Source organism: Hemiscyllium ocellatum, chromosome 5 (assembly GCF_020745735.1).
Source record: "Hemiscyllium ocellatum isolate sHemOce1 chromosome 5, sHemOce1.pat.X.cur, whole genome shotgun sequence".
Taxonomy (NCBI): Eukaryota; Metazoa; Chordata; class Chondrichthyes; order Orectolobiformes; family Hemiscylliidae; genus Hemiscyllium; species Hemiscyllium ocellatum.
This window is the reverse complement of record NC_083405.1, coordinates 85,569,025-85,596,349: the sequence shown is the minus strand read 5'-3', so window position 1 is coordinate 85,596,349 and position 27,325 is coordinate 85,569,025. Positions and strand designations below refer to the sequence as shown.

Sequence of the window (27,325 nt, the reverse complement as noted above, 5' to 3'; positions counted from 1 at the left end):
TAAACTTAACAACAGTAATCAGTCAAAGCAAAGGTATAACAGCAATGTCGATGGACTATTAATCCAGAGCATCAGGCTAATGTTCTGGGGACATGGGTTCAGATCTCACGATAGCAGATGGTGAAATTTAAATTCAATAAAATCTGGAATTAAAAAGCTAGTCTAGTAGTGACAGAATGCCAATCATCATAAAAGCCTGTCGACTTCATAAATGCCTTTTAGGGAAAGAAATCTGCCATCCTCACCCGGTTTACTTGCACGTGGCTCCAGACACACAGCAATGTGGTTGACTGTTAACAACCCTCTGCAATGACCTAGAGAGCCAATTGGTTCAAGGGCAACTAAAAGTTGAGCATCACATGTTGGCCTTGCCAGTAATAGCTGCTTTCTATGCAAGAATAAAGTCCCACCCCATTGTTTAGTCAATGCAAATGTTGAATGGTGAGTTATTGAGCCACATAAGTCACAGGATTGAATCCAAATAATTGCTGTGTTGATCAATTTTAATTATTGACAATTATGGTGATAATTACAATTGGTCTTGTTGCCCCTGAATTTACTCTTGCTGGTGGTGTCTTACCCTACTTTGTCTCTATAGGATAGAGTGCTTATCAGGTATTTTACTGACCATTGTTAGACGTCCAGAATCCCAGTGATGAAAATCCTGGGCCCCAGAGCACAGTCATCCAACCAGAAATTGACCACTCGGTATTGCTTGCAGTGGTACCAGAGTAATGTACCTAGGGAGAGGCTTAGGATCACTGAAGCATCCGGGTCACATCTGATTGAGGATGGGATGGTAATTGTAAGGAGGGTCACCATTGTTTGGATGTTGTGTGATAGGGGACTCAGAGGAAAGGGCATGGGATAGCCTTTTAGCAGCCCACCTCTCTCAATCAGAAAGCCCTTGAATGAAGGCTTTTCACCAGGAGACTGATTTGTTTATCGATTTTGCCATTTGGTGAGTTCCCATCTACCATTGCTTATGTACCAGCAGTGATGGGCTGAAATCTTTGAGTGAGCTGTAATTATCACCTTAAGGATTTCAGTTACCCTCTGGCTGGCAAGCTATTGACAAGTTCTCTCATCCGGTATTTGATCTTGTGGAAGTGAGGAGACAGCAGGGTATGTACTCCACAATCTCCCACCAAATCAAATGTTTCCCCCATCTTTAAACTTGCCTCTGAGTAGTTGGAGGAGGCATTAATTTCACCCACAGTATGAGTTAGTATTCAAATCATGAACCTATCTTCTTGGGGAATGAGCACTTTGTGAGTTAAAATAGTTTTCTACTGAGTACAGATACTTTGTACATGTGAGCCCAAGTTAAGGGTGTACAGTTAGTATTGAGGGGTTGATGTTAATGGGTGAAATTCAATCAGGTGTTTGAGAGGCTGCAAGGTCAGTTTCTGCAAATCCATTATGCATCCATTCATTTATGTGTTCTAGTTGCTTATGTTTATTGTGATACAATAAGTGTAGTATAACCATGGAGCAATAAGCCAATATAATACAATATACTTGAATGATTAAAGGTGATTGTAAAGAGTTAAATAGGCTTTTTTAGCTCCATGTTGTTATTTTGATGTCATGGGCACATGTTCTTTGATGTATTGTTATTATTTAATGGTTCTATGCATGGAGTGTAGAGACTAAAGGCAGAGTTAGTAAAACAGTGAGCCACTGTATGTGGCACAGTATTATAATATTTCATTAAACACCAGGTTTTGTATTTTTACAAGTGCACATATCTGTACTACTGCGTTTACAATAATAAAACAAATTAGAAAAAGAAAGCAGTTCCAATGTTTTGTAGAAAATGTGTACAGAAATTCTGCTCAACATACTGCTGAATGGTGAGACTGACCAGGACTGAGTTTGCCTATGCTGGTATCCAGTGCTGAACTGTCTACTGATTTTAATCTAACCACATATAAAGAATGATTGATTACTTTGAGCTGCTGTTGCTATTATTACCCCATTGTCCACATGAGGTAAAGGAAGAAAACTGAAGAAAAGGAAGAAAACTCTTTCCAGTAATTATACTTTACATAAAAGAAGCACATCCAGGTACGGATTTGTCAGGGGCTTCTTCCATGCTAAGTGACCTTTTGCTTAAATGTACTTCTGAAGTGTTTATCATAGAAGAGATTGTCTGATGATTGGGGCTATAATTGGTGCCAAAACTCAACAGGGTTTGTGGGTTCTACATGATTAAATCTTTTGTAAGAGTACATTAGTGAATGCCTATATTTGCAGCTTAAATACTCCATTCTGCTGACAACATGTACTAATATACTCTTTATTCCTCCTTGTAATATCAGGCCTGCCACTGTCCTGACAACCTATGATTTACTCAACAGTCTCCCTATAAAATGAATGGAGTTACTGTAGTGTCCATACTGTGCTTTATGAAATATGCCTTACAATACAGGCAATCTTTTAAAACCACAGAAGCTGTATTTTAGTTGAAGGTAAGACCTTCACAGTTTAGTGCATGCTATAAAGTAGGTATGTTTAGATTAGAACTCAAAGTTGTTTTACCTATACAATTTACATAAAACATAACAACATAATTCCAGTCAGTTTTGCCACAATTTATTTCCAATTCCTGCCATATAACAATCATTATTCTTCAGCACAGAGTATCATACAGACACTTTGTAAACCCTAACAAATTTCAAGACAAATATACAATACATGAAATAAAAAGATAATATTCCTGGTTGGGAGGATATCATATAGATTTTCACTTTTAAAGTAATGCTTCGCTGCATTGACTTTATTTACATTAGCAACTACATTATGTACAATATCATTAGTTGATAGAACCAAATATATTATGGAAAAATATTATTGCATTATATAGAACTATACTCCCATTTTGTATGGAAAAAAACCTAACAACGCAGCACTGCAAGTACAGTATTCAGTGCAATTCTATCCACTTACACTGCTTTATTTTTACACAAAATACAAATGCTTTAAAGATTACATTTTTCAAGTCAACCAAAAGTCTAAAGAGCTATTAACAGCATAAAATACAAATGTAATACATTCAAGTTAACTCAGAAAGAGCATATCTGGAAAATAGTATGATGGAAAGTGTGATATGATTCCATACATTGGATTTGAAGCATTTAAAATTGTGAAGATGATGGACGACCCCAGTATTCTAAAAAAAAGACTGATCTATCCTAAGGGCAAATTTGAGAAGACCATCTGAAAAATACCATGATACTTGCAGGTAATTATTGTTAACACTAAGGCAGATGGAATCTAGGACATTAAAAGCATGTATAGTGCACAGGGCATTGAGGTGTCATCATCTAAGAATTTCATTAAAAGAAAGACTAAAGTCTGACAAGAACCCACATGAAATACCTCAGCTCAGGAAGACCAAAGTCATTTACAGTATATCCTTTTAGCTACTTTTTGCCACTGCCATGAAGAAACCAAGGTATTTAAGACTGCTGTGAACAACTTATTAACCTTTGAAAAGTTTGACTCAGGTGTTTGGAGCAGAGTGATGTTGCAGATCATGTCCTGGGAACAGAGGGTGAAGCAAAGGGTGAAAATGAATGGCTGAAGCAGCAGCAGCTGCTGCAACTGGGTGAGGGGCAAGTAGAGTGGGACAGAGGGTGGTGTGTGGCAGTGGGTGGAGTGCTAGCTGAGCTGGGTGGATTGCCGCTGCAGGGATGAAATGCAGTGGGTGGCCAGCTAGGAATGTGGTGGGGTGAGCAGGAAAAATAGAATGAGCGATTGGAGAGAAGGTAAAGGGTGTGATATGTGGCTGGGTGATATGGTGAAGCTGTGCCATTGCTTGCTGGTGGGCATTAGGGTGCAGCGCAGCTGTAAGAGTGGCTGCAGCATGATGTTGGAGGAGAGTGTGGTGAACAGTGGTAACGGTAGCAGCAGTGGCGGATGGTTGCTGAATGGAAACAGGTTGAAATGCTGGCACTGGAGAGAAAGCAAGTGATGCAGATGATGGGAATGTCTTAACCTGTTTGGCAAGAAACTGTTGTTGGATATGTTGCTGTGCTTGTAATTGCAATTTGCTATATTTCTCCATTTCTTCAGATGTGAAGATTATAGGCTGGCTGGCTAGGGAGGTTGAGGCTGATTTAGCAGTCTCCATAAATGTAGGATCCATTTTGTCAACACTCTCTGAGTTAGTGTTGTAATAATCAAAGGTAACCTCTCCCATTGGATCAGAACTTATGTCACTAGAATCATAAAAAGTTGTTTGGGAATGTTCTTCTTTGACTACCATTGAACTATTGTCAAAACCATCAGTAACACAGGAAACAACACTAGACATATTTTCAGGGACTGGGGTCACATTTTCTTCAGCAGGCTGAACTTTATATACAGTCGGGCCTACCCGATCCTCTTCAGCATTTTTTATTATACTGTCCATTGATCCTTCTTCTATGGCTGTTTTATCCTCATGTACTTCTTTCTGAAGAATGCTCTGTTCTTGATTTATAGTCAATGTTGTTTCATTTTCAGTCCATTTTGAGTTTTCAGGCTCAGTTGCTTTGTCAATGTTAACTCCTTTGCAAGTATCATCATTTTTTACAACTACCTTTTCTGTTGTAGCTAACTTTCCAATTACAGAGAATAATGTCATATTATCCACAGATGGAGGAGGTCTGGGGCTGTCATTACCTTGTATGGGATCATTCAGCTTTAGGTCTAATGAAATTGATGCTGATGTTAAGTTTCTTGCTGTATTTTTTCCCTCTTCAGTTTTGTTACACTGCAGCTTTTCTAACAGTCCCTGTGTTATCAGGGATTTTTTTCCATCTTTAATCATTTCCTTCAAAGTTAGAAAGGAGCAACCAATGGTGTCATTCTGTTGGAATAAACTGGGTGATGTGGAGCTGTGATTCTGCATTGTATCTTCATTCTTTATTGTTCCACGGATTTTTTCTGTCCCTCTTTGTACCTCATGACAGTCACGATAGCATAGAGATGATTTTACATGATACACTCTGTCTTTTGTGAAAGACCTGGAACTTCTGTGTCCACCCTCGTTCATTATATCTTTCCGACACTGTTCTTTGTTTCTAGAGCATGACCTCCTCAGACTGGGACGTCCACTGCTTGAGTAATCTCTAATGGGACTTGCTTGTCTATTCCAGTTATGCCTTGACCTGCTCCTGTACCTGCTTCTACTTCTGCTGTGATGTCGGCTATTGCTGGAATTTCTGCTTCTGCCATGAATTCGGCCTTTTGTGCATGAATGAGTCCTGTGGGTGTTTTCTCGGCTTCTGCTTCGGCTGCCACTTCTTTTCCTCTGGTGATAGTCATTATCGGAGGATAATGATGACATTGATGAATAGCTGTGCCTGTTCTTTTTACGTGTAGAATGACACTTGTGATTACAATGTGACCTTTGATGCCTTTTTGAACAATACCGAGACCGACTTCTATGATTGTAATCACTTGATCTATCGGAATAATTTCTACTGCTATGACTAGTCCTACTGCGGTCACTTGAGGTATCAGAAGATGACCTAAATGATGAACCATGGGAAGATGAATAGCTTCTGGATTTTCGGCAATTACTTCTATTACTTTCTGAGCCATCTTCATAGCTACAATGTGAAGATGATTTACGGCTCTCTCTGGGGAGTTCGTTGATGCTATTGGTCTCATTGCTGTTCAAATTTAGGCTGTCATGTCTGGCTTTGTGCACCTTTTGATTTTCACACATTTCTCTGGAACTACTTAAAGAGTTATCTGGTGACACCTTCTGTTTTTTGTTGCTTAAATCAAGAGGAGAAGCTAATGGTTTCTTATTAACACTGCTGCTAATTTGCTCCAGTTCCTCATTAGTGCTGGAATGTCCATCCTGTAAAAATCGTTTTGGGGTTAGTTTGGAGTATTTTTCCTCTTTCAAATCTTCTTCAGTACTCTGTGATTCTGGGTCTTTTATTTCCAAAGCATATTTATCCTTTTCTTTCAGATTATGTTTGTACTTCATCCCTTTTGTTTTTTTGATCACATTTTCTGCATAGCCATTCTCAGGCTTCTGCTTAGACCTCTTGCTAGTTTTGTGGTGGTGCTTCCTTTCCTTTGATTTGTGTGATCCTATTAGTTTTCTCTGGTTCAAATCTTCCTCAATCTCTACACTTATATTGTGTGCTTCTGTTATGGCTGTCCCATTGTCTCCTTCAATAGCAACAGTCACGTTACGCTGATGGTCCATATTAGATCCTGGCTCTGTCGTCCCATTCTCTCGATTTTTGTTTCTTGAAAGTTTAAAATCAAAATATAATGGATTACAGCTGTAAGAGATGGATGGCTCAGTCTGGGTAAACAATAAAAGTTCTGATGGCCATTGGAGTATCGTTGATTCATCTCTACTTAGCACAGGAAGGAAGGGCCCAGTTATTGGCTTCGGCCTATGTGAAGGTTCCAGCCTGCTCAACTTCTCTTTAGGTAGTAGTGTGGGTTCTCTCTGTTTCTCATTAAACATGGATAGTGCCTCATTTTTCATCTTGCAAATATCCTGATCCAGTGTTTTTCCATCTTCTTGATTGGTTGCCCGCTGACAAGCAAGATAATTTGATTGAGGTGCAGCCATTTTCTTTGTATCTCTGACCTCGTGCTGTCCATCCTCAATTTCAGAGATTACAGAACATTTGAAGCTACTGCCATCAGCATGAAACCCTTTGTTTTTTTCATTGTGGGCTGACACTTTGTCTGCGTCTGTTGTCTCAGATGATTTCATGAATAATAAGAAAGGAAATTTTGTCTTGGTGTTGCAAAGTGTAGGAGTATAACAGTAATATTCTTTTCCTTCTTCATCCTTATTTTCCTTCAACATAAGCGCCTTCAGCTTTTTAACTCTTGCAAAAGGATTGCTCCCGATGCCACTGTCCATCTGAGACTGTTTCATTTGCTCATTATTTTTGGTGCATGCCATGCTATTTTGCCCTCCAGGTAACCCTAACATTGTTGGTTCAGCTTTCACTTTGTAATTTTGGGGCTCATCTTCACATTGCTTTTCTTCAGTGGTGTCATTGAAAACTGAAGCTGATGACTCTAGCTTCACTGGAGCTTTTTTGGAGAAAGAAAATGAGACACTACCCTTGTGAATGGGGATACATGAGTTGCTTTTATTTGTGAAGGGCTTTAAGCCTAACTGGCTTTGTACTTGTGCTGTAGATTGCAGGCTATTTTCCAAATTTTTTTTCAGTGCTTCTTTTTTGAATGAAGCCCTGGAATTGCTCTTTCGTCCAGTCTCTCTGTCTTTGGCATTGGATCCAGTAGCAACTCTTTTTGAGTGATTGTCAATGGCCACTGTTGCAGGTTTGAACATAGGGCCACTTCCTGGAGCACTGCATGAAACCAAACAGATGAGATAAGTGACCTTATTACAATGAATGAAAGTAAAATGAAAACTGTAACATGATATCATTTGATCCTTTTATTTGAATAACTACCTGGATAGTTTCCTGCAATTTCAGTATCTTTGAGTATTCTACTGGTCAATAATTATGAAAAAAAAATCTTTGCTAAGTAGCCCTTATGTTTACTACTTAAATATACATTAAGGTCATACTTTGTCCATCATCATCAACAAGGAGTATTTAGTGAATATTAGTTTGGATGACAATAGAAAGAGTGTTGTTGGGTTTATGATCGCAACTTTAAAATACTTCATTGTGACAGATACTCCTGGTAGGTCTTTTGTAGCTTTCACAGACTGAAACAGCAATTTTCATTCCCTGAAGTTTCACATTGAAAATATCACTCACTATTTGCCCCAAAGACTGAGCTTCACCTTGGAACAGCAATGTTGCTTTAACTAATTGCTTGCATCAGTGGGGATTATTATTCACAACCCACCTTCAATCATAAGTTTATGCTGCATTATTAAGCTGCTGTCTAGGAGCTCACCATTGATTAACTAACTCTCAAGTGAAAATGACTGCAAATTGGGTACATTAATTTTCATTCATTTCAGGGGATTCTGCACATTATCTGATGGTTATCATTCAGAGTCAAGGGTGAAAAAAGAATGTCTCTACAGCTACTCATATGTGTTGAATGTCAATTAAAAAGTGATACAGAAAGAAGTTCTCAGAATATAAATACTTGTCAATTAGATAATAAAATGAGCAAGAAACAAGATTTAGATCAAAGGACTTTTCACTCACATTGTTTTGAAAACTTGTTTAATTCGATAATCAGTAGCTTTTAGGCATTTTATGTCAGTAATGAAATGATTGTATATTGTTATGTTTTAACTATTTTTATCAACATAAAGGGCATTAAGACTTCGGAGCATATAAATTGAAATGGACATTCTTTGTTGGCTCAAAATTAATGTAATATTCATTACTTTCTGTTGCACCTATAATTTGTGGCAACGCTATGGCTTTAAGAGGTGTATTTTGTCCCTTATTTTATGAAGAAAGGTTGAGACAGCAGTGGAGTCAGTATGCTCAAAGCCAATGAAGTAAACAGCTTGTGACGCTTTGGGGATTTTTACTAAAGTTGGAACAAGAGAAGCAGCCTGAATGGGTGGGGTCAAGCTCCCACACAATCAGGATTTTTAGTTTTAGCTTTCTGAAGTTGCTGCGGTTTTGAAGTTGGATGTGGAAATTCTAATTCTTCTCTCTGTTACAGCTGAAAGCTGAGGCTCTTTTCCTACTTCTGGAATTGCATGTAAGACAATCTATTTTATTGAATTTGCCATTGCCAATGGCATGTTTATGAGATTTTACTATAACAGTTAATTAGTAATAGTTCATATATCTATTATTTTGTTAAGCATTTCAATCAAGTTACAGTTAAGAAATTTCTTTTCTTTTTATTTTGTCTGTGTTTTAACTGTAGTCGAAAAATAAAGTGTGTTTTATTTAACATTGAGAAGTTTGACCAATCAAATTATATCTAGAACCCAAACTTCACACTAAACTTTAAAGAAAGAAAATGTTAGAGTCCAGGCTATCTTCTTAATATACTTTGAGGGGGTCTGGTCTGGCCATAACACATTATATTGCTCTTTTGATGTTAAGGAAGTGAAATCAATTGACTTTTTACCTTGGAAGTCCAGGTCTAACCCAGAATTGCCAGACTGATTTTCAGCATATCCATTCTATCAATGTCCCGTTACCTATTTCATACATCTCACATTCTTGAATTCTTGTTGGTTCAAAGGACTTTTCACTCGCATTATTTTGAAAACTTGTTTAATTGGATAATCAGTAGCTTTTAGGCATTTTATGTAAGTAATGAAATGATTGTATATTGTTATGTTTTAACTATTTTTTATCAACGTAAGGGGCATTCAGACTTCACAGCATATAAATTGAAATGGACATTCTATGTTGGCTCCAAATTGTTGGATCATCTACTTAGCATCATCCTTTAGCTTGGTTTTGCAATTTTAAGACATCACATTATCATTTTACAGCAAAAATAAGACAGGAAAATCACGGCACTATATTTAATCTCAAAACTAATAGTTAATGGACAAACCACCAATGTTATGTCTGGATATTAACCCCATGCAATATTTTGAAAACATATTTCTGAATTTTACAACACGTTAGCATATTTCCAAAGAGAGAACTCAGGCATTGTGGAATTATATCATTGTAAGACTCTTAAATTTATTTTTTTCTTATGGTCTTCAGAAAATGTCTACTCCAGTGTGGGTCTACTATAGCCAACTGGCAAATGTGTTAAGGCTACTCTGGCAGTTAATTTAAGACTTGTGGTCAGTAACATTGGTTTTTTATTAGGTCTTTCTGACTTCTGCCTGGTCTATGTGGTATCACAAAAGATGCTTTCCTAGAAATGCCATTATAGCTACTCTCCTGTAGTGATGGCATGATGTCATCACATAGGTCAATAACTATTTGCTCTATAAGGATATTGTGACCTTGCTGGTGAGGCACATTTAGTGGTTGTACTCATGGCCTCCCTACTCTACACAAGATATAATGACAGGGTCTGACTGTATTTTCCATCTAAAGGGAGTAGGTTAGAAAGGTCAATGTAAGAGTGCAATTCAGTGGACTTACATTTTGTTTTCGTACACAGATAAAATTATTGAATGATCCTCATACATGCCATGACATTCCATGTCAAGTGACTACCAGTGTGAGTATTTAAATATTGATACATCATTTGGTGTTCAAATATTGATGAATACTGACCATTCTGTCTGTTTCCGGAGCTCTGCAAGCTGATGGAGACGTTTGAGTGCCTTTTCCTGTTTCTTTTCATCTTTTCTTGATCTTGAAGCTACATTTCGAGCAAATTCTCTTTGCTTTAGTTCTTTCAGTCTCTGAGAAAAATTCAAAATTTGCATTGATCAGTTGGTGTCTGTTACCACAGTAGAAAGTGAGGACTGCAGATGCTGGAGATCAGAGTCGAGAGTGTGGCACTGGAAAAGGAATTTTGCTGATCATATTCCTGATGAAAGGCTTATGCCCAAGAAGTCGATCCTCCTGATCCTCAGATGCTGCCTGACCCGCTGTGCTTTTCCAGCACCACACTCTCGAACCTGTTACCACAGATCCTGCCCAAATAACTTTGAGGTAGAATATACATTCACTAACAGCCAACCAAATATACCAAGCAGTTTCAAACAGCAATGAAAAAATGAATTTTGTGCCACCTTTCACTAGTTACAGAGTGATATGAAAAGGAGTCATTACACAAACAAACATTCATTTCATCAACTCAAATATTTCTTTAAGCTTGTATTTTTGAAACTGCAACAGCAGAAACAAAAATAATCAAAAATACTAATAAAAGGAAGGTCTCCAAGTAATATTTGTGATCAAAAACAATACCGTTGTGTTTCAATTTAGTACCACATGACAGACATCAAGAAGCAGATGATGGCATCACTTGAGTCCATACATACAGCAGGCAAACAGCAGCCAAGACAAAATACTGGAACAAAAAGCTTCATCCTAATCATAGTCGCTAGGCTATATTTCACCTGTTAAATCTGAACAAAATAGGAGGGTAACCTGCTGCATAGAGTTCCATATGTGTCAAGCACTGCATTTCAGCTTGAAATGTATGCTGTTCATCTTCAAGCATATTTTTGGGGAAAGCAGAAAAGAAAATCATTCCCACCTGTCAAGGAAAGAACGTAATGCTTTTCTGGCACTGCAGAAAGCAGGCATTGGAGAGCAAATGCCACTTCACTACTTACAGTCCACAAGACAACCAGCAAAGCAAACGGGGCAGCATTAAAAACAGAACATCAAACTGCTTACAGCATAGTTACACCAATGATGCAGGCATCAAGGGAATGGGAGACATAAAGAAGTACAGTCATATACACTAGCATAAGGGAACTCACTCTAGTGATCTGCGCTCCATAAAATTAGAAGCACTTTTGTGCAGAGTGGTATTTTGTTTGATGTCACACCGTAAAAACAGGACAAAGTAAAAATACAAAGCAAAGAGAACAGGTAAACACACAGAAAGCATTACAGGGCAAGCAAGATTATAGTTATATCCATGGTATTAAAATCAATACATGTACACAACAGAATATTCAATTTTTCAGTCCTTATTAAAGGTAATCATGATAATATAAGAAAATTGTTATGAAGTAATTGATTGTGATATTGTCCAAGGCATTTGCAAGGTATCGTTTCCCCATTAACCAGCTCTGACAAGGTAACCTTGTGAACAAATTAAGAAAAGCATTCTTTGCAACAACAAACACCATTTATTCTAACTTCATAAAATCTGGTGAAGTCTTTTTAACCTTCTTTGTCACAACACATATTTCTTTTTAGCACACACTATCATACACCAATTAAAATATAATACAAGTCAAAATGTAAGGAACCAATTACAAGACTATTTTGTGAAAGAAAGAGGAATTTTATTACTTACTGACTTCAAGAACAATAATAAAACATGACAGCAAATACACAAATAAACCATGTATAACACTAAAAATGAGAGTGTGTCTGATTCAGACAGGAACAATAAAGATTATGAAATTTTAAAATCTTTAGAGTACTTGATGTTAGATTTTTAAACTGAGGCCACAATTTTGTCACAGGTGATTCATGCCCGCAGGAGTAGCCGTATTTTCAAATATCTTTGAGAATTTAGTGAATGGTTGCTCTTCCAATTTGACTTTTCACTGGGTGCTATTTCTGAGTTGATGATAATGATATAGGGAGAGAGAGAAATAGACTACCAGTTACCATGCCAAATTTATTCCTCTCATGCTTGATCAAAAACAGCCACTGCAATACAGTTACTTGGTGTATTCCTGTGTCTAGCTTCACTGTTTTCTTGTAAACTGGATAATCTGCAGGCACTTTTCATGTACAATATGTGCCACTTATTCAGCAAAATGCAAATTGAGAAAGGAAATGGCAATTTCCCAATACCTGAATGTGCAACTGGTTTCAATGATGATTAGGGGTTTAGATAAGGTTGACAATGAGAACCTTTTTCCACGTATGGAGTCAGCTATTACGAGGGGCCATAGCTTTAAATTAAAGGGAGTTAGGTATAGGACAGATGTTAGGGGTAGATTCTTTACTCAGCGAGTCGTGAGTTCATGGAATGCCCTGCCAGTCGCAGTGGTGGACTCTCCCTCTTTATGGGCATTTAAACGGGCATTGGATAGGCATATGGAGGATAGTGGACTAGTGTAGGTTAGGTGGGCTTAGGTCGACGCAACATCGAGGGCCAAAGGGCCTGTACTGTGCTGTATTTTTCTATGTTCTATGTTCTATTATTAGTTTTGAAATCGATTTTGCTTATTCCACATAGGTTTCCTGAATATGCCTCAATCAAATTGGTCAAGCAGTTGTTCCAGATATTTGAGGTCAATAGATTTCATTTAAAAACCATTTTAGTCCTTGAAAGCTAGATAAAAATCAAACGATGAAAGTTAAAAAATTTATAGCCTGTATCTTAGTACTATCATGACACAGTTGTAATCATAAAAGGTTAATAAACAACAAATGTGAAAGTCAAAAATTAATTCCAAAATGATTTTGATCTCAAGGTGACTTGTACTTCCATGAAACTTTACTGATAGTGGAAACATTTACCATTATCTAAAGAGTAATTTTAAGAATACAGTTCAGGCTATTTGTCCCCAAAACATTGTTGAGGTAGTTAACACGGAATAATATCAGTATTATTCTAAATTTGATAACTAAATTAGGTTATCAAGATGCAAAAGCAACATAACTGTCCTGACCATTTGATTGATTTATTGTTGTCACGCATACCAAGATACAGCAAAAAGTGTTTTTTGCATGCTATACAGACATATTGTATCATAGAAAGTTCAACAGGGTAACAGAACAGAGTGCAGAATACAGTCTTATAGATGCAGAGAAGGTGCAGAAAGAGAGAAATCAGAATTAACGTTTGAGAGGTCAGTTCAAAAGTTTGATAACAGTGGGTAAGAAGCTGTTCTTGAATCAATCAAACATATAGCTGAATTAACACATTGTTTAAAATCTAAGTAAGTATATAATGATTAATCATCTGAAAAAATGAAGTAGTAAAAAAGAATTACAAATAGCCATGTTTGAAAACCTTTTGGCACAATTTCATAGAAGTTGCAGTATCATTGAATTATTACAGTACAGCAAAAGGCATTCAGTCAATTGTGTCTGTGCCAGCTCTCCAAATGAGTGATTTACCCTTTACTACTACTCTGCATTCTCCCTGTAGATCAATATATTCTCCCTCTTCAGATAACAAATCAATTCTCTCCTGAAAGTCTTAATTGAACCTGCTTTCATCACACTCTCAGGCAGAACAAAACAACACATTTATGTCAAAAACACTTTCCTCATGTCCCTATTGTTTATTGCAAAAACTACCTTAAATCTGTGCCACTTGTTCTTGGGCCTTCCACCAATTACTACAGCTATTTGCTATCTAACCTTTCCGGACTCCTCAGGATTTTGAATTTGCATGTCAAATCTCTTTTTAAATCTCTATTCTCTAAGGGAAATAGTACTAACTTTTCCAACACATCTTCATAACAAAAGTCCCTCATCCATGGGAATATTCTTGTAAAACCTTTCTGCATTCTATCTAATGTCTTCACATGTTTTTTGAGGTGTGGTATCCACTGCATAAATGTAATCACTTTCATGCTTTCATACTTTTCACCCCTTCTAATAGAGTCATAGAATCATAGAGATTTACAGCATGGAAACAGACCCTTCTGTCCAACTCGTCCATGCCGAGGATATTGTGTTTTATTAACTGTGCTCCCAAGATATCCCGCCACTTTCAATGTTTTATGCACATACAAACCCACATCCTTCAGCTCCTGCCTTTCTCTTTAGAATTGTCTTTCAATGTTCTTCTTTCAAATTGAATTACTTCACACGTTCTGACATTTCATCTGCTACATATCTGCTCATTTGATCCATTTCTTGTTGAATTTCTAAACTATCCACCACTCAGTTGCCAAAGCTTCCAGGTTATGTGTCATCCAGAAATATTGGAATTGTGCCATTTACAGCAATGTCTAAGTCATTGATATAATTCAGGAAGAGAATGGGCCTCAACAAGCATCCCTATGGAAGTCAACATTTCTTCTCATATTAATCATTCTTCTATCCAGGGAAGAAAATATTACAAATTGCACACAGGTCGACTTGCCTTATTTGTACCCCTGAGGTTCTGCTATCCCTTTGGTGAAAACTGAGGGGAATAAATGAACTATAATCCTTAATGTAGAGCCTGAGCCCATTTTATCCTGCTCCAAAATTTCTGGATCTTTTCTTAATGCTTTATGCATTTGCTTAGGGTGAGAAGGCAGTGCTGTCATGGTAACATCACTGGACTACTAATCCAGAGGCCTAGACTATTCATTGCTACAAATTTTGGATTAGTGGTGCTGGAAGAGCACAGCAGTTCATGTAGCATCAGAGGAGCAGCAAAATCGACGTTTCAGGCAAAAGCCCTTTATCAGGAATAAAGGCAGAGAGCCTGAAACGTGGAGAGATAAGCTGGAGGAGGGTGGGGGTGGGGAGAAAGTAGCATGAAGTAAGAGCTTCAGGGCAGAGGAAATCACCTGGGAGTTGCAGTGGGAGAGGGAATCCCTGAAATTCTTGTAGAGAGAGGAGGAAAACTTCTTCAAGGCAGGCATCCTTGCAAGAGGATTCGCAGTAGGGTTAAAAACAACTAGATAAAAACAATGACTGCAGATGCAGGAAACCAGATTTTGGATGAGTGGTGCTGGAAGAGCACAGCAGTTCAGGCAGCATCCGAGAAGCAACAAAATCGACGTTTCGGGCAAAAGCCATTGCTACAAAGTCAAAGATTTTCAACTTGTATTCATCAGGATTGGAACATCTGAAACCAAGGCTTGAAATGAAACACCCATTTATACAACTTGACACAAGGGTGCTGATTGCTTGGATCATGGTTGGCATAGAGATGCAGCTACAATTATTTGGGTAGCATGGTGGCTCAGTGGTTAGTACTGCTGCCTCACAACAACAGGGACATAGGTTTGATTCCACCTTCGGGCGAGTTTGCACATTCTTCCCATTTCTTTCCACTGGGTGCCTCAGTTTCCTCCCAGAGTCCATAGATGTGCAGATGAGGTGGATTGGCCATGCCAAATTACTCATAGTGTTCAGAGATGTGTTGGTTGAGTGTGTTAGCCATGGATAATGCAGGGTTATAGCGTAAGAGTATGGGTCCGGGTAAGATGCTCTTCAGAGGGTCAGGATGGACTTGTTGGGCTGAATGGCCTGTTTCTACAATGTAGGGATTCTATTCTCAAAAAACATGCAAATCTGACAGCTAGACTCTGATTAGTCAGAGAGTTGATATGGGGAAAGAAGCAAGAATTGTCAGTCTCCATAAACATTTTCTCAATGAATAAGGAACAATAAAGAAAGTTTACTGCATGCTTGCTGTCATGGGTTGGGGCATTGAGTATAAAAGTTAGCAAGTCATGTTACAGCTGTATAAAACTATAGTTCAGCCACATTTGGTGCATTGTGTGGTTGCCACACAATAGGAAGGATGTGGAGGCTTTGGAGAGGGTGCAAAAGAGGTTTTCAAGGATGTTGCCTGAATTGGACTGAATAAGCCAAAAGAAGAGGTTGGACAAACTTAGAATTTTTTAAAATTAAAATATCAGAGGCTGAGGGGTGACCTGATAGAAGTATATAAAATTATGGGAGGCATGAATAGAGTGGGTAGCTGGAGTGTTTTTCCCAGGATGGAATATCAGATACTCAGGGGAATAGTTTTAAAGTAAGCGAGATATTGAGACGTCTCTATGACCAGCTCAGTGAAAGGCAGTGCTATTGTCAAAGCACATGCATTTGTAAAATAAAATGTGATTGGTGATTGAATGCCAATCTCTGAGGAGTTACTTCACTTTGGTTTGCGGGTTTGTTGGATCATCTGCTGCTAAGACACAAGAACAGTGTAATTCACCTTTCTTTCAATCAAAATTAATCTTGGGATATAAGCACAATACATTTGTATACATTAGAGTTCTTATTCCATTTTAGTGAATTTTTAACATTTATTCTGTAATGGAAGATTAGTTCAGCAACATTTTAAACCACCATGTAGAATCATATTACTTTTTGCCATGTTTATTCACTTCTCTTCAGCTGGCACATATATACATTATTTTGTTAAATTTTACCTTCAAACATTTTTTATCTGTAATATACAATTCAGGTTCTTGAAATCTAATAAGACTCCCTAACTCATTCACTTTAACTTCAGGCAGTATATTTTCTATTCATGCTAAAAGCGTGTATGACTAATCTCCTCTCAGTGAATTCAGTCCAGACAAGTTAGTGGCACACCCAACTCCATCAGGCAATGTGCTACTCTGCGACAGACAGCAGAACATAAATTTCCTATCTCGTTTTAAAAAAGCATCACCTTGGATATCATCCAAAATAACAAAACTCATGGATGGTGTTAATAACCAGTCATATCATTTATGTTTGGAAAAGAACTCATGGGAGTAAACAGGAACAGAAGTAGTGTAATTGTTAAATAACTAGTTTAGTAATCCGAAGACCTGGGTTAATGACATGGAACAAGAGGCTCAAGTCCTGCTGCAGCAGGCAGAGCATGCAAATTCAATTAAATAGACAAATCCAGATTAAAAGGAAAATGTAAGTAACAGTGGTTAGAATTATTTTATTAAAATTGCTTCTGGTTCTCAAGGGACGAATATCTGCTAGATTCACCTAGTTTAGCCTACATATGAGTCCAGATGTATAATCATGCAGCTTAATCTTGACTGGTCTCTCAGTGAAGCAGCACGTGACTAAGTAGTATTCAACATCAAATAATCCTTGAGATTATTTAGGATTGGGGAATAACTGTTGCTCTTTCCAGTGACATCCATATTGAGTAAAGTCATTTAGAAAATAGTTCCTCAATGGTTAAAATAAAAAAATCAGCACCCTGTATTTCATTGACTTTAGATTGCAGGAATCTTAAGTTAGAGATGTGATACAAATGGCAACAGTAGTGAAAAGAAAACTCCACTTTTACTTTGGCAGAAAGTTGTATCTCATCAGATTGAGGTACTCAATGACAAATCAGTGCTGGGTCCTCTACTTTTTGTCATTTATATAGATGATTTAGATGCGAGCATAAGAGTACAGTTAGTAAGTTTGTAGATGACACCAAAATTGGAGGTGTAGTAGCGAAGAAGGTTATCTCAGATTACAACAGGATCTTGACCAGGTGGGCCAATGGGCTGAGAAGTGGCAGATGGAGTTAAATTCAGATAAATGCGAGGTGCTGCATTTTGGGAAAGCAAATCTTAGCAGGACATATACACTTTATGGTAAGATCCTAGGGAGTGTTGTTGAACAAAGAGACCGTGGAGTGCAGGTAGATAGGATAGTGAAGAAGGCGTTTGGTATGCTTTCCTTTATTGGTCAGAGTATTGAGTACAGCAATTGGGAGGTCATGTTGCGGCTGTACAGGACATTGGTTAAGCCACTGTTAGAATATTGCATGCAATTCTGGTCTCCTTCCTATCCAAAAGATGTTGTGAAACTTGAAAGGGTTCAGAAAAGATTTACAAGGATATTGCCAGGGTGGTAGGATTTGAGCTATAGGGAGAGGCTAAACAGGCTGAGGCTGTTTTCTCTGGAGCGTCGGAGGCTGAGGGGTGACCTTATGGAGGTTTACAAAATTATGAGGGGCATGGATAGGTTAAATAGACAAAGTCATTTCCCTGGGATGGGGGAGTCCAGAACTAGAGGGCATAGGTTTGGTGTGAGAGGGGAAAGATATAAAAGAGACCTAAGGGGCAACATTTTCAAACAGAGGGTGGTACATGTATGGAATGAGCTGCCAGAGGAAGTGATGGAAGCTGTGGTACAACTGCAACATTTGAAAGGCATTTTGGATAGGTATATGCATAGGAAGGGTTTGGAGGGATATGGGCTGGGTGCTGGCAGGTGGGACTAGATTGGGTTGGGATATCTGGTCGGCATGGACGGGTTGGACTGAAGGGTCTGTTTCCATGCTATACATCTCCGTGACTCTATGACAGAAGGGAAACAACTGCCAGATCCAGTGAACATCTCCATATTGATGGGCAGTAGTTAAGGATCTGGTTCAGCAGTAATTTTTTCTATAAGTCAGTCTACTTACTCTCACTGAAGAATGACAATTTGGTAAGTTACTGGAGAACAACTGTTATCTGTACAACCCTATCACAAGTCACTGCTCTCAAGAAAGAAGAGAGGCAATTAGAGTCAGAGAGTTGAACAGCACAGAAACAGATCCTTCAGTCCAAACTGTCCATGCCAATCAGATATCCTAGATTAATTTAGCCCCATTTGCCTGCATTTGGCCCATATCCCTCTAAACCCTACCTATTCATATACCCATCCAGATGCTATTTAAATGTTGGAATTGTACTAGCCGCCACCAATTCCTCTGGCAGCTCATTCCATACACGCACCACCCTCTGTGTGAAAAAGGTTATCCTTATGGCTCTTTATCTTTCCTCCCTCACCTTAAACCTAAGCCCTCTAATTTTGGACTCTCCTACCCTGGGGAAACGACCTTGGCTATTCACCCTATCCACACCCCTCCTGATTTTATAAACTACTATAAGTTCACCCTCCCAGCCTCTGACACCCCAGGGAAAATAGCCTCAGCTTATAAAGCCCCTCCCTTTAGCTCAAATCCTCCAACCCCAGCAACATCTTTGTAAATCTATTCTGCACCCTTTCAAGTTTCACAACATTTTTCCTATCACAGGGAGACCGATTCGCCAACTGAGTAGGAAAAAGATATAAAAACACAGTTTGAGGATGGTCTTTTCCTCCCTACACTTTACACAAAGAAAAACGGAATCATGTCTTCTGTTCAATTCTTCTGTCAATGGTAGCTTCGCCTGAATGAAGTATTTTGCATGGAAACTAGGAATGTCTAAGTCATGAATCAGCAGGCAAGCTGCTAACAGTAATTGGGAGAGGAGAAAACTCTGCATATAGTCTGAAGGTCCTGGAGAAAGTTGTAGACTGAATTTATTTCTCAAAAGGGAGAGGACACTACAACATGATAGCATGAAATCTGATAAAATGTCATTGGACACAGCAATACAAAGGTAGTCAGAATTGGAATGCTTATACACCAGGGGTTACAAGGTGAAAGTGACAGAGAAATCAGATGGCAGATCACAGAATGCTGTGTAGTAAGCCAGCAAGATGATTTTCTATGAGATTGTCATCAAACTTGAGATGTGTCCCTTGGGTATCAGTACGGCGGGATAGTATATTAGAGTTGTAAGTGGTAAGGCTGGAGTTTCTGGATAGACATATAATTGTGTGCATTCCCCTGAATATAAATCCCTTCAGCATATTAACACTTCTGAAGGATAGGGTCACCTCCAGGCAATGAAAATCAATAAAAACAGTAATTCAAAAGAACGAGGACAAAAAGTATTGAGCCAGAACTTCATCCAGCTACAATCACACTTCAGGAGCAGTATTTCTCACAGAATATTTAAGGAACCTAAGGATGGGGTTTAACCTTGCCAGTTCAGCACAAATGGAGCCAATCGAGCTTAAAATTGCTTTTGGGGCTTTCTCATACCTTATCGGACCCTAAAGTTTTAAACTACCACATTTTGACTGTGTTTCAACTGCCAATCTTAGGCAAGCAAAATCCAAATGAAAAGGTTAATGTTATAGACCAATGACATCACATCCGGTCTCACTGTATGTTAACTCAAAGTTGCGTCATCCTGCCTGGGCGCAGACCCACCAGCAAATGGATGGAGCACTGGCCCTGATGACAAGCTGTTTTGTTGTTGCTTGTTAGTGAGAAGAGCTTGCAGCTTTCACAGGGTAGAGTTTTTCCCTTCCTGATGTCATGTGAGCAATGGTGAGAAAGTCGGGTAAACACAGTGAGAATGGCAACAACAGAATGTCAGCAGCAAGAAAAATATTTGCTATTTTTTCTTTAAATCTTAAATGGTGACTTCAGCAACCTACTCTTAAGTAATGATAATAATTTTTCCATGCATTCGCATCTCATTAATAACCTAATTTGCTTTATACACCATTTCCAATTTTTCTCTTCTTCCCCAACAAAATTAGACAGGGACCATTCCCAATGTATAAACTAGAACAGATAACTGGCAGTTGCTCCTTGCTGATTGCTGTTCCAATTCTTTCTCCACAGCAATGTCCCTGTGTGAGCAATGGCCACCATCCTGCACAACCTTTTAGCTCCATAAATGGTATTGGCAAACTACCAGCCTCACCACATCATCATGCCAGCCTCAGGCCAGTTTACACACCACTTTGACCTTTCAACACTTTCCTTTGAAGCTCAGTGACATGGAGAATTTGCATGCTTCTGCCAGGTTATCTTTTGGGCAGAGATACCTATGCATCTATGGATCTGCAAAAGATGCATCCATTGACTCTTTGCTTGCTTTCTCAATAGTCATTCACTTTTTACTTACTTGGAGATTGCCAAGTATTTTCTTAGTGCACACTGACCGACTTCAGTGCTAACCTGCAGGATGCCAGCCTCTGCATCATTTGCAATGTTTCCGTAACACAGGGTCTTCAGTACTCCATTATAGACTGCTACCCTTGGAGGCTTGCATTGCTTTTCAATGGAAGGGCAAAGTCAGACAGCTTGTCATGATGGGGAGCATGAACAGTTGAGGAGCTGGCTTGTTGCTGTCTGGTACTGTGCTGTAGCAGAGTCACGACTGCAGAATGAAACCTTTGGATTTTGAGGCACTGACTAGAGGCAATTGCAGTAATCCTGCCTCCATTGACTCAGTAATGTCACCCATCTGTTTTCAGTTTGTATTTCATTGATAGGACATTCACACTCCAAAAATAAACATTAAGAATTACAGTCTCAAATAATCAGGACAATTATATAGTGCACACTATTTGCTTCTTTCTCATTCAGTTAGCAAATGTAAACAGACAAAATCATTTAATAGCAATACGTAAGCTTTCCATTTCACAAACACATTCCACAGCTAGCATTAGAAGATGATGCTTGCCATATTCATACACTGAACTGCAATTAAGCAAGGACATTGTCTGTGATGTGGAAGTGAACTTTTCCTTTGAACAGGAATGGGTTATCGTGTTGGTTTACTGGCAGAATTCTATTCCCAATGTAGCATGAAAACTTGGTTGTGCAAAGTATGTTTAAATAGAGTTACATACTTCAGAGCTCCTTATTGAGGCATGATATTGAGGCATGTTTGGGAAGCCTCCATGCCATGGTGTAACAGGGACGTTCATTGTCATGGATTTGAGGGCTAAGGAACTCCGTCAATAAGGTTTTTTTTAACATTCTTCACAGATTATCTGCTCATGCATCTGACATGGACATTGCAGTGTCTGGAGTTCTTGTGACCTCGCTTCAACTCCAAAGACAATGTTGCGGTGAGTAAAGTCAATGAGAACAACAGTTGCTGCACAGCCTCCAGAGGGAGAAGAAGCTACTCATCTATCACATGGGTATAATACCAGCAGGCTCGACAATGAAATGACACAAGAACAGATATTTTAATAGTGCGCATGAAGTTTTATTTTTAAATGGGAAGAGTTATTTCCAATGATCTTTTAATTATATTGCCTATGTACCCTCAGTAAGCTTATTCTTCCGGTACCACAATGTCTACATGTAGCCCTGACCTTTGCAGCTCTGGTATAGAGCTCTTGGTCTGTAGTTGCTCCTGTCCACCTGGAAGGGTTGGTAATTTTCCCATAGTGCCTTTGGGCTAAGAGGGACCAAGTCTGCCAAGAGACTACTGCAAACAGTCCCTTCTCAGTCTGAACTTCTGCAGACTTTGCACCAAGGAGGGGATTGAGCAAGCGGGCACCTCTGAAGGGTCCTGAGAAGTCGCATCTATAGGTGTTGTGGGTGGCTCATCCTCTCTATTTCTCCTTGCTGGCACCATCTTGTCTCCCTGTCAGGAAGGGCACCTGGGATGAGGCTGAGGTCCCTTGCTCCCTCTCACCTTGCCACCAATGCTGAGCATTTATGGATGCGTGTTGCAGTGCAGGGTTAGAGACACAGCTCACCAACACAGAGTGTGCAGGACTTGGCTCTCCAATGGCATGCTAGAACCAGCACAGCACTGATAACGTTGCTGGATGCCCTGATCTAGCTTACTGACTGCCTCTGACAAATCTCATAATTTTGCCTATTTGTCTGTGCATGTAGAAGATAGCCAAGATCATGGGGTACTCTCTTGCTTGTGACTGGTCTCTGGCAGTCCACTGAGTGACAATGATGTTCCTCAACCAGCCGCAGAGACATGTCATTTACCAACTTGTGCTCCTTAGCCTAATCCCAATAGAGTACCCTCCAAGGTAAAAGTCTCTGTGCAGGCTATCTGCAGTGATGTTACACTCTATTTACTACATTCTATCCTCCTTCGATTCGACCACATGTGGCAATGATGGTTGCCAAGTGACAAGGAATAACCTCTTCAGAGCTTGTTGACAACACTTCTTCACAATGCCATCATTCCCAAATAGCACAGATACTATCAAAATTAGGGCACAGCCAGAAGGCTACAGAGCTCATGAGTGAAAAGTTCAAATACCTTAGGTGTCCTTCAAGGCAGAGATTGATAGATTCTTGTTGTCTCGAGGAATTAAGGGCTACGGGGAGAACGCTGGTAAGTGGAGTTGAAATGCCCATCAGCCATGATTGAATGGCGGAGTGGACTCGATGGGCTGAATGACCTTACTTCCACTCCTATGTCTTATGGACTTATGGTCTTATGGTGTCTGTTTAAAGTCAGAGTCCTAGTCATTGCTGTGAAACAGGAAATGTTTGAGAAACTCAGCAGGTCTGTCAGAGAAACAGAGTTAACATCTTGCATCCCCCATGTGGATCATCTTCAAAATTGCAAGGGGCTGGAAAATGATGGTCTTTATCCAATTGACAAAGGACGAGGAGGAGTAAGTGGAACAAACTGTGAGTTGCCTAGAGCAACAGATTAAGTATTAAAGGAGTGATAGAGGAAGGAGGCGCTAATAGTTAATAAACATTGATAGAGATATAAAACAGAGCATTGGGCCTATACTCCTGCAAGCAAAGCCAGCAAAACACAGAGGAGTTGGGGGAGGTTTTAATTAAAATGGAGGACAGAGATCATGCTCTGAATTTGTTGAACTTTACGTTAAGATTGAGAGGCTGTAAAGTAATTAAGAGGTGTTGTTCCTTCAGCTTGCATTGAGCTTCATTGGAACTCTGTAACAGGCACAGACAAAAAGTTTAGCATGGGAGGAAGATTATTTACAAAAATGACAAGCGTCTGGGAGGTCAGGGTAATTCCTACAGTGGAGGTGTTCTGCAAAGCTATCACTCAGTCTGTATTTGGTCTCACATTGTGACCAACAAATGCAATAAACGAGATTGAAAGAATTAGAAATAAAATCACTGCTTCACCTAGAGGGTGTGTTAGGGGCTGGGAGCAGTGAAGAGAAGGTAAAGGGTCAAGTGTTACTCCTGCTGTGATTGGGTAGGAAGGTGCCAATGATGCCATCATTACTGCTGTTCACCATCTGCGGATATTATTGTTAAAGATCATTTTAAATAATATATTGATGCACAATGGAAGAGCACAAATGAAAGGTTATACTCCTGAAATTAAAATGCAGTTGAATTTGTATTTTCCAACTCCCAGGAGTTGAAAGGCAGCACATTGCCTGCATGCAGGTAGAAAAGATTGCAACCGTCTCTCCACATCAACTAGAAATGCACAGAATGAAAAGATTGTGGAAACTACACAACCACCTGGAGTAGTGTTTGGATATGGAATGATTTTACAACTTGAAGCCTGACACATAACATCAAATGTCATGGCTGTAGGGAGCTTGAACAAATGCCATCTTTGCCACATCAAGTTGTTTCTTCAATTGCTTATGCATTGTTATGAGAGCTGAGCATGCAGCCACAGGGAAGTTCACCCTTATTTTTCTTCATTAATAGGAAACAGTTACAACTGGTCTCATTTTTTTCAGATTGTTAAATCTCGATAATAACTTGTGGAATTATCAAGAGTAGAAGATATATCATACTTATCAAATAGAAACAAATAATTTGGTTCAATTTGTTTCTGCCAGTGTTTATTTTCTACACAAACCTTCATCCACCTTATTTTGTTCAGCACAGAGGCTATTCTTACATTGCTTTTCGTATCAGTATCTGAGTGACACGAGTTATGGCGAGGTGAATGGGAGAATTAGGAGAGGCCAACTTTATATCAAGATCATCTCATCACATCTTGCATACTCTGCCCTAGTGGCATGGCTAGATTCTCACTTGGCAATAGCACATTCCCAGTTGATGATCTTTACACTTGCTAAACACCTTGTTAACAGCCAAGCTCAGCATTGGCTGTAACTTTACTGAACTCGCTATACAGACTAGCCATTGGGAAAATTCAATATGGAAACCAGAGCAGATCCTTGGTCGATTCACCTTGCCACTTGCTCCAAAACAACCTCCATGTCAGACACTGGGCATCGGCATTCCTGATGAAGGGCTTTTGCCCGAAATGTCGATGTTCCTGCTCCTCGGATGCTGTCTGGCCTGCTGTGTTTTTCCAGCGCCATTCTAATTTTGACTGGGCATCAACATCCTGGCACACTCCACTAACCACATGCATCCCATCACCATGGACACTGATATCCGATATTGACCAACCTTTAGGAATCCTCATGGCACATCTCGGATCCATTTACTTTGGCTTGTTGCTACATGCTTCTGCATTTCAATGTTGCACCAAAAGCTATCCAAAAACTATCATTGTAATGTTGCAGCAGGGACATTTGGTACTCAGAGACACACATCCAGCTCAGCAACTGAGTCAGGCCACAGGTCTGGGTTCTTTGCTCACTGTCATAGCATTCAGTCACTCTGAAACTACCAGAGATGCTTGTAGAATTCCTGCCTTGCCCTGCACTTTTTGCGCACTGAAGCCCCCAGACAGTGATACCAGGCTCATATTGCAGACAAATTGCCTTGCCATTTAATGCCAACACAATGCCAGGCAGCTTGCTTTGATTGTCAGCTGGCATCAGTCAAGTCAAGGAGGATAACCTTTACTCAGGTGTTCCCAGCAACAGTAAGTCAAGGACAGCGTCCAATTCCTCTGCTCAGGGTACTCAGAGTCATGACCTCTGCCCAAAAGAGGTGAGTAGCCAAACACACTATCCACTTGATTCATCCTATCTCAGTGCAGGCTGTTTTTCTTCTGGCATGGGAGACAAGAGGCTTTGCATAAAACCCCTACAGTGTGGAAGTAGGCCATTAAGCCCACTGAGTCCACACCAACCCTCCAAAGTGCACCACACATGCACCCACCCCCTACCCTATCCCTGTAACCCAGCATTTCCCCTGGCTAACCCACCTTGCCTGCACATCCCTGGACACTGTGGGCAATTTAGTGCACATCATTGGATTGTGGGAGGAAACTGGAGCACCCGTAGGAAACCCACGCAGACATAGGGGAATGTGCAAATTCTACACAGACAGTCACCCAAGGCTGGAATCAAATCAGATCCCTGGTGCTGTGAGGCAGCAGTGCTAACCACTGAGCCACTGTGCCACCCCAGAGCATGAAAGTGGATGGCATCCTTTCATAAGCAAGGTGTCTTGCCTGCCTAATGCCAAGGTAAGAGATATCTCAATCTGACATGAAAAGATATTGGAGTAGAAGGGAATATTAGGAACTAGGAGCAAATTAAAATAATAGGACCTCAAGGTTTATCATCTCTGGATTATTGCCAAACCCTGGAGCAAAGCAGTGTAGAGAAAAGACAATTAGGGAAATAAACACATGGTGAAAAGAGTGGTTCAGAAAAGAGCGGTTCCATTTTCAGGGGGGCACTGGCATCAAGATTGAGGACAGGAGGAAACTTTCCCATCAGGACAGGCTCCATTTATAGCGACCTGGGATCGGGATCCTAACAAGCTGAATAGGGCGGTCACAAGGATCTTAAATTAGTTGGTACTCAGGAGAGGTTATTCAAATTTCCAGAACAAGCAATAGGACAGAAAGTATTGTCAGGGTCAGGAGTCTAACTTCAGGTACAGCAGATAAGGGAACAACAGTGAGTGGTGGGGGGGTAGTCAACACAGGACTGAGGGTGTTATACTTAAATGCATGCAGTATACAAAACAAGGTAAATGCAAGTCTAACATAGATTGAAATTGTTGGGTACAATGTTGTGGGCTTTGCAGAGACGTAACTGCAAGGAGATCATGGCTGGGAAGTAAATATCCAAGTAAATATCTCATAGAAACGTCAGAGGGGTTTGCTTTGTCTCACCCTCACATTCACCGCCTTCTTCCTCTTGACAAGAGCTTCAATTTCTTTAGTAAACCATGGTTCCCTCTCTTGACAACTACCTCCCTGCCTGATAGGTATATACTTATCAAGGACTCGTAGTAGCTGTTCCTCGAATAACCTTCAGATTTCAAGTGTGTCCATCCCCTGCAGTTTCCTTCCCCATCCAATGCATCCTAAATCTTGCCTAATCTTGCCTAATTATAAAGCCATAGAGATGTACAGCATGGAAACAGAACCTTCGGTCCAACGCGTCCATGCCGACCAGATCATCTTTTTCATTCCAGGAAAGCTCGAGGACATTAAACATTTCTGAACTGATGGGATAAAGAAGACCTGGATGCTGCCTCAGATATTTTAAATTCCTCTCACCTTATGTTCCTAACCTCATGAATAATGTGGACTTTCTTGGAATGCAGAGAATCTTTGATCTTCCCAACCAGCTTTTGTCAGCAAATTCCTGTCCAC

At 39.6% G+C, this 27,325-nt stretch overlaps 1 protein-coding gene across 1 annotated transcript in view; it reads right to left on the bottom strand.

Annotated features, from left to right (window-relative positions):
• Positions 1 to 3,508: 3,508 nt before the first annotated feature.
• The window catches only part of LOC132816207 (G patch domain-containing protein 8), a 527,012-nt gene continuing 503,195 nt past the window's right edge, over positions 3,509 to 27,325 (bottom strand). The window contains exons 3-4 of the mRNA XM_060825701.1: positions 10,185 to 10,315; positions 3,509 to 7,352 (exon numbers count right to left, since the gene is read on the bottom strand). Of these exons, the coding sequence (XP_060681684.1) occupies positions 3,509 to 7,352; positions 10,185 to 10,315 (3,975 nt within the window). The remainder of the gene's footprint in view (positions 7,353 to 10,184; positions 10,316 to 27,325) is intronic.